This window comes from Abramis brama, assembly GCF_963993115.1.
Source record: "Abramis brama genome assembly, chromosome: 10".
Lineage (NCBI taxonomy): Eukaryota > Metazoa > Chordata > Actinopteri > Cypriniformes > Leuciscidae > Abramis > Abramis brama.
Genome location: NC_139972.1, coordinates 35529278 through 35537846, shown reverse-complemented (window position 1 = coordinate 35537846; position 8569 = coordinate 35529278). Strand labels below are relative to the sequence as shown.

Genomic DNA, 8569 nt, shown 5'->3' with positions numbered 1-8569 from the left:
TCCTTGTGTTTGCTGTCTTGTGTCGGTTCATTGTGATCTTTACATCTGTGTGATCATTGTGAGTTTTGAGACCGTGTGATATCCTGTGAGTTTCCTGTTCCAGAGTATTGTCTAGTTATTGTTAGTTATAGTCTAGTTTAGTCTCTTTGTGTTCTGTCTACGTTTTGCCCCCTCGTGGGTTTTGTTTTCCCTGTTTGTTAGTAAATAAACTATTTGTTATACATCCTGTTTGCGTTTGGGTTTATCCGTATTTATCGTGACAGTACTGTCTTTATAAAGTATCTTCTTATTAAACTGTCTGTACACTTACAAAGTTCTCAATACTTCGGTTTGCATGTAGGGACCCCCATTATGCTACCATGTTAGTGTGAGGCTATTTTGAGCCTTGTTAGTGGTATTAACTAGCGATTTACTTTTACTTACTCTGTGCCCCATATACTAGCGTTATAAGCTAATCTGTTTTTAGAGATAAAACTCTTTACATTCGATTTTCATGAAAACGCATCCCAGGGAACGATCGACTCGGTAACCATGTGTTAATTACCCCAGGTTCATTTTTCACCGGAATTGTCCTTTAACGGTTTCAAGGCCAAACTCAAGCTGTGGCAAGAAATTCTGAAAAATAAAAACATTGACATGTTTCCCTTAACAGCAGAGGACCTTCTTCCCATAATGTTGTTATGGGAAGAAGGAGTGCGAACTAGCGTTCTCATCCCTGGCATACGTGAAAAACAAAAAATGGCAGCGCCTGTCAGTGGAGCACGATCTACGAGTTGCACTATCCTCAATCAACCCCCGTATAAAGAGGCTGTGCTTGCAAATGCAGGCACATGTATCCCATTAAAATGCCCGCGACAGTTCCATGCAAAGATATTTATCTTTAAATCTGTTTTGTTCCAATGATTCTCACATACAGTAGCCTAATTGGTTCAAATCAGTCTGTTGACGTGTGTCCAGTTATAAATGGACAGATGATTCATCTGAAGGGGTTGTTTCGCCTCATATTATGTGTGTTGTGATGCATTCATAATAAATTCATGCTGCTGTTTATGCTTCATTTGTTGTTTGCTCATCTGGATATAATTGTATATATGTATGTACATATGTTCGTTTAGTTTAATTGGGTTGGGGTGCCGTGGAAAAAAAAAAACACTACAAAGGGGTGCCATGCTTTCAAAAAGTTTGGGAACCACTGGTGTAGGGAATAGTGAATGAGGGTATAGGGTGTGATTTGGAACACAGCCGCTGAGTGTCGTCTTTGAGCGCTGTTAGCACAGTATATTCCTGTAGGCTACTTTCTTGAAAACGACAAATATCACCCAGAATGCATTTTTTCTACTGTATATTGCTGTTTTAATGGAAAACAGCATTTTTACTGTCAAAATTTGGCCCTTTTTTACGGTGTAAATATAATGTTATAAATCTAAATATAATGCTATAATCAACACTTTTCACGATTAGTAAACCTTGAGAACTGTAATAGTGAAGAAACTATTGAGTAAAACATACATCCTGTTACTTTCAATCCTGTACTCATATGACAGAAATAACAGGAGTGAGTTAATGTAAGAGGAGTGAGTAGAGTCCTCTGTTTTTATTTTATTTAATACTGTAAATAGTAGTTGATATAATACTATTCACCTGAATTATGAGTTTTAAGGTTGCAATTACTTAAATTGTAGACATAAGTATTAGTTTTACAATGTGAACACCATACTTCCAGGGAGCCTGTCTACCGCAAAGTGACTTTTTGTCTTTCTTATACTTTGTAGAAGATGAAGAGAACCCATACAGGTGTCAGAAACACCCACCCATGGCATACTGCAAGGGAAGGAGCGAGACACACCCGTAACCTTCTCTTTCCCCCCCTTTTTGTCTTAACTTGGCAACTAGTAAATAGCCTACACTGTTTCGTCATGCTAGCATGTGTGGAAGTATTTAATTAATGCATTTATGTTTATTCAATTTGGTTGGAAATAAACTACAGTATACAATGCATGATCATGATAATAAAGCAGTTAATTGGAAAATATATATATTTTTAAAACATTAAGTTATCAAATTAGTGCAATGGAACTAGCAGCAGTCTTAATACCAATAGAGAGCAAGTTGTGAGTAGAATAAACTCATGCACATGTGTCACAAAACATTGGTTGCAGTACAGAGGAAGTTGTCAGGATCCAGATGCAGAAGCTTCTCTTTATTAAACTTATTCAACAAACTTACAACTTTACAAAACACTGGAGATTCTCTGGAATAAGGACTTAACCAACTTAGTCAAAACGTAGAACTGACCATGAACAGAAAGACACACAGGACTTAAGTACACTGTAAACAGAGGAACTAACGAGACTTATTAACTAGACACACCTGAACTCAAACGCTTATCAAGACAAACAGGTAGGGGAAACTGAGGATGACAGAACCAATCGACACACAAAATACAAGACTAGAAAACCCAACATGAATGAAAACACACATAAAACGTGACAATATGGTGAACAACAAACTAGAAAAAATTTGGTTGGAATTTTTCTGCAGACTTGGATTTGACATCCTGGATGAAAAACAAAAGCTACAATAGACAATTTTGCAAAAGAAAATGACAAAACTCTTATTATAAATGTCTTAGATGTACTGTATTTGACAATCAATATGTAGTAACTTTATTACATTTAAAAAGATTCACAATTTGAGTTCTAATTTCTGTGGTTCTGAGACCATAAATAATAGGGTTACATATTGCAGGAACAAGGTGATACATTGCGCTAGTTAAGATACGGATATCTCGGGGTATTGTAGCTACTCTATACCCAACAAATGCAGCAGTAACACTAACATAGGCTATTACTATGGTCATTATGTGTGTGGTGCATGTATGAATGGCTTTGTGGCGGGATTCACCAGAAGGAGAGCGAACTATAACTACAAAAATGATGACATAAGAGCAGAATATCACAAAACAATCACTAGATGTTACACCAAAAGCTACTGTAAGAGCTAAATAGTTTTTAGAAATATCATTACAAGCTAGATTGACAACAGATGTATGCTCACAGAAACTGTGGTAAATCATATTTGTTCTACAAAAAGTAAGTGGCACAACTAGACCAACCATGGCAATAATGACAACTGCGTTCCGAATGCTAAGAACTGCCGAGAAAATAAGTGAGTTTGTCATATTTACAAAATCATTGTAACGTAAAGGATAAATAATAGCAAAATATCGGTCCACAGCCATCCCAAGCAATATGGTGGACTGAAAACAACCAGAAAAATGCAAACAAAACATTTGTATCAGGCATTCATGTCGTGTAATTGTATTCCAGTCCAACAAAAAACCGACCAACATCCTTGGAATAAAGTAAATGGGCACAAAGAACCCCAAAAGTGCAATCAGTCCAATTAAAATATACATGGGAGCATGCAGTTTTCTATGTTTTGCAATGACAATAATCAAAATGCCATTAGCAAATAATGTATAGATTAAGATTATGCAAAAAGGAATGAAGAGTAGAGGCCGGTACCCTTTAAGGTCACTGAATCCAATTAACTGGAAATCAGTAAAAGAGACGTTGTTTGATTGGTCACCCATTCTGCTTGTTTAAAGTGTGTAGTACAGACCTTCAAAAATAAAACAACAAAAATAAACAGCAGTTATTCCTCATATTTTGTAACTCGTTAACCTCAGTGTCAAATACAAGAAAATATAAACGTTTTAAATATATACAAAACAATGACAAATCATTACCTATCTGAACATATTAAGCATAAAAAATCAAGAAGAAATTAGCAAAATTACAGTTTTTCATATTTAGTTTAATTAAAGTTCTCCTGTACTCCCATGAAACAGTCTGTCTTATCTATCTGTACCCTGTTCTGTCTTTCCCTACCACTGAGCAAACTCTTCCCTGCTCTTAAATACTCTATCTTTCCCTCCCTCAGCATTGCATGGGGATTTGGGGCTTGTTAAATTGGAACACAATTAGTCACAGCATTCTTTTCAGACAGTGTTTTCTTTCTTTTTCTTTTTTTTGGTAAGACTGTTGGGACTGTATTTTCTTGCTTTAAACATTTAGTGATATAACTCTTATTTGATATAGATTAACTATATAACTTATTTTACACTTAAATGAGATAAACACCCCTCAATAGAATAATTAGAATAGCCACTATTTCCGTTTTAAATCAGGATGCTCTTCATGGGTGAATTAATTAAATGCATAATTTTACCAGATACATTATCCAACATTCAACATAACTGCTGCATTCAATTCATAAAGTATATATATCCTAAGTGTCCTTTTACTAATCACAGTTTTTCATCATTTTCACTTTTTTTTTGCCATCATTAGTTAATTTTTCATATTAACTATATGAAAAAGTAATATTGGGTCAGCTGTTACGCTGTAAGCTGTTACAGTGGGCACCCAATTTACACTGATTTGAGAAGACTATATGATGGTTTGAAACTAATCTAAATTATCTAAAAAAAAAGAATAACATACTTAAAATTTATTATATTTAATTGCTTTGCAACATAAATTCAGCGGTACAACAGTAATTATACTGAAAAAAATGGCATAGTAAAAATTATACATTTTTGTTCCCCAACATCCCACATAGCAACATTGTGACGGCCCAGATCCGTCCCACATGGAATGACGATCTGGCCCACATGCAGCGTGGAACGATGGCTCTTGGGTGGCCCAATCCTGTTTGCCTCTTCCTTTACTACTGCAAACACACTATCACAGCGGCCAAAAAAGACAAAAGATATAATAAGAGTTAAGAGCCCAACTAATGGACACACTAATCACAATTATGGTGACTTCAAATGAAACACATTAGAGTTAAACCCCTGTTAACTCTCAATAACAACTTTTGTAGATGTCTAACAAAAATAAAGTCAGTCTGGTTAGTAATAAGTGAAGCTGGTAATTCTGTTTGTGGAGTCGTTTAATGCTGCTGAGATCTAGAGAGATATAATGTATTCTTTAATCTTCAGTTGATTTCATCTAAGACTGTGTCTGAAGTCAGTTGTAGTTCTTGTGTTTCTGCTCGTTTCTTTTTCTGTTCTCTTCTTTCCTTTAGTGATTCTGCTTGTTAACAGGCTTATCAAGGCTGAGATGACTCCATATTTAATATACACAGATTTTGTGGCTCAGTAGTGGCTCATAAGGTCCAGTTCTGGTTTATTTCTTTGCTCTTGGCTGACATGTGGCATTGCTATGGCCTGGTGTGGCCCAGATCTGGCAAACAGGAATGAGCCACCCAAGGGCCGTCATTCCACGCTGCATGTGGGCCAGATCATCTTTCCACATGTTGGGCTGGATGGGCTGGATCTGGGACCTCACAATGTTACTATGTGGGATACTCTACTCACTTACTTAGAACTTACATGTTCTAATGAACAAGGCTGCTTTAGGATACTTTTTAAAATAGCTAACGGTAATGATCCCTGCTCTCTATCCACCTTCTGGGAAAAGCAGCATTCTATATCAAACTAAATCTTTTTGTTTCACATGTGTGATTTTGTGTAACGTTCCAAATACTGTAAGTGGAAGTATGTGGGTCACAGCAGGAAGGACCCTGGTCCTGGCTGAGCCTTTCTGTGTAGAGTTTATTCTTCCTGTGGTGATATCCCCTGCCCACAGTTTAAGATGCTGCTATAGGCTCCAGCATCCATGTAGATCACATAGACAGTTTGATTAAGGTTTGGTTCTTCAATAGTTATTAACTATGGAAAAACAACTTCCCATTTGACATTTTTATTTTAGACTTGCAAACCCGAAAACATATGTCTTTGAAATGTGTCCTATCGTGTCTAAAGCATGCTATAGTACATCATCTCCTTAAGCTTATGACACAGTGTCACATGCCTGTCCTGTCTCGTGTAGCACATGTGGTGTTTGTGTTCCTGTCTCTGTTTTGACCCCACCCTCCTTGTTATCTCATTATTGGTTTCATTTGTCCCACCTGTTGTTCCCTCATTATCTGCTTGATTTGTCCCTTTTATAAGCTCCTTTGTGTTTGCAGTCTTTGTCGGATCGTTGTATTGTTTACGTCTCCTGTGACCCAGTGGTATGTTCATGTCATAGTTGTTGTGTTGTTTATATATGGTTTTCCCCCTCGTGGGTGTTTGTTTTACTTTGTTCTTTTGTTAATAAATCATTCTTTCTGCACTTGAGTCTTCACTTAGTTTTCTTAGTTATCCTGTCACACACAGTTGAACATGCAATTATTTTATAGCATTTGTGCAGGGACTGAGTCTTTTCTTCTTACTTTAAGTACAAAAGCTGGGGGAAAAATTGGGAAATTATTTCTCAGATTCTGCAGTTTGTGGGGTTCCACAGGGGTCAATTCTGGGGCCCATATTGATTTCTTTCTACATGTTACCACTCAGTTTTATTTGTCAAAAATATAATGTTGCATATTATTGTAATGCAGATGACACTCAACTGTATCTTGTATTGAAGGCAGGTGATGGCACTCCATTAAATGCTTCAACGTATTGCCTGAGTGAAATTAAATTATGGGTGGCACAGAATCTTTTACAACTTAATGAAGCTAAAACAGAATGCCTAGTATTTGGCTCCATTAGGTCACCCACTCACATACGTAAGCAATAAGCAATACATAAGCAAGCAAAGAATCTGGGAGTTGTCTTTGATTCAGAGCTTCGGTGGTGAAGGCTGGCTTCTTTCATTTAAGGCGCAATGCAAAAATTAAACCCAGGTTATACAGGCTTGTATATTTTCAAGGTTGGACAATTGTAATACATTGTATCTAGGGCTTCCTTGTATAATGTTGAATCGCTTTCAACTCTTACAAAATGCAGTAGCTTTGACTGGGACCAAGAAGCCGGTCAGTGTTTCCCCATAACTACTGACCTTCACCGCAGTGGCTCCCAGTTAATTTCTGGGTCCAGTTTAAGGTTTTAATGTTTGTTTTTAAGGCCTTGCATCGTATTGCTCCCGAATATATTTAGGATCTGGTTTATCAGACGACAAGGCCATTTAGGGTCATCTCAAACATTACTGTTAAAGATCCCTAAATCTAATCAAAAGTCCAAAGGGGATCGTGCCTTCACTGTTGCTGCACCTCGCCTCTAGAATAACCTGCCTTTGGACATTAGATGTTGTACTGCATTTGGGTATTTTTAAATCATTTTTGAGAGCACATTTCCTTGCCCAGGCGTATGGTTGAGCTATAGTAGCAGTTGATTGTACCTTGTTTTACTGTTGTCTTGTGTTCTAAGTGTCTTTTTGGTTTGGTGTTTAATGTTTTTTGTATTTTTTGGAATATTGTTTTACTGGAAAGCACTTTGGCCACCTCACATTGTTTTTAAATGTGCTATAGAAATAAACTAAACTAACTAAAAGAATATGCACACATGGGGATCTTCAGGTAAATTGCTCTTTTGTTTACTTTACCTAGTCAGTTTATGTTCATTAACATTTTGAGCAACTCGGTCATGAGTGGCCAATTATGAGCAGATGTATCCAGTGGATGGTTATTTAATTAATTTTGGAGTGGTTATAATTGGCCCTCTCTTTGCACACTTGATCACTTTGGGATTTTCTGATGATCCCTAAACTCATTTAATCGGTTGTCACTGCTTAATTTAGAGCCCTTTTTTTGGAGTTAGCATAATAAGTATAACGAGTTTGAGCAAATTACCAACCTGTGCCTTCTCATGTAAACAGAGTGGCAATGTATAGGAAGTGTCGTGATAATTTAATTCGTAGCTGTTTTCATGGGACTTTTAAAATGAACTTAAATATGCACAGATATTAGAGGTCACAACTTTAAAAAAAAAATGTATTTGTTTATAGGAGGCTTCTTTCATCCAAAACTTAGTATACTAAATGCAGTTATACTGTAGTCATCCTGGAGAAAGCTTTGGATTAAAGCATCTTTCAGGGCATCAGTGTAATTACTAAATACTACCCAAATATAATTACTGAATACATTTTGCCAAAGCCATATCTTACTTGTGAAAAGAGGCTGATAAGAACGTTTGCTCCTACTTTTTAAATTGTTCGTATGCACCTAACTGTAATAAAGCAGGATTGTTTTTGAATTGTTCGTAATATTAGTAACTACTTCCTGATCCCTCCATTTTAGACGTAAACCAACAACTTGATTGTTAGCAGGTAAGATATATGTAACCTTAAAGCTACAAGCACGTTTCCATTTTTTTCCATTTTCATTGAAACTTCAATTTTATAGAACAAAATCAATTTATTACAGAGTATCCATTTAATCCATTTATTACAGTGTACTATATGAAACAGTGAACAGAACAGCACTTGTAAATCAAGACAGTGATTCCCAAATGTTTTCTCCATTAACAAGATAAAGATGAAACAATGTTTTACCTGAAACTTATAGCTGAACAGACTTTAATTCCTCTGAGGATGCAGATAACAGATTAACATGGTTTATTGGCAATGATAACTATTTCTGACAATGAAAGTCTCTTTATAGGACTACAAATATTTCTATTTCAGTGGCTGAAATTACTAGATAGACAAAGTGTCAAATTGAATGACTTTCCAGACAC

The 8569-nt window shown here is 36.2% G+C and overlaps 1 protein-coding gene across 1 annotated transcript; it reads right to left on the bottom strand.

The window, feature by feature from the left end:
• Positions 1-2650: 2650 nt before the first annotated feature.
• LOC311091339 (olfactory receptor 52Z1P-like) lies at positions 2651-3595 on the bottom strand (the record flags this gene model as incomplete). The annotated part of the gene is made up of 1 exon (XM_084127232.1): positions 2651-3595. The coding sequence occupies one exon, from the start codon at positions 3593-3595 to the stop codon at positions 2651-2653; it is 945 nt and encodes a 314-aa protein (XP_083983358.1).
• Between the last annotated feature and the right edge of the window lie 4974 nt (positions 3596-8569).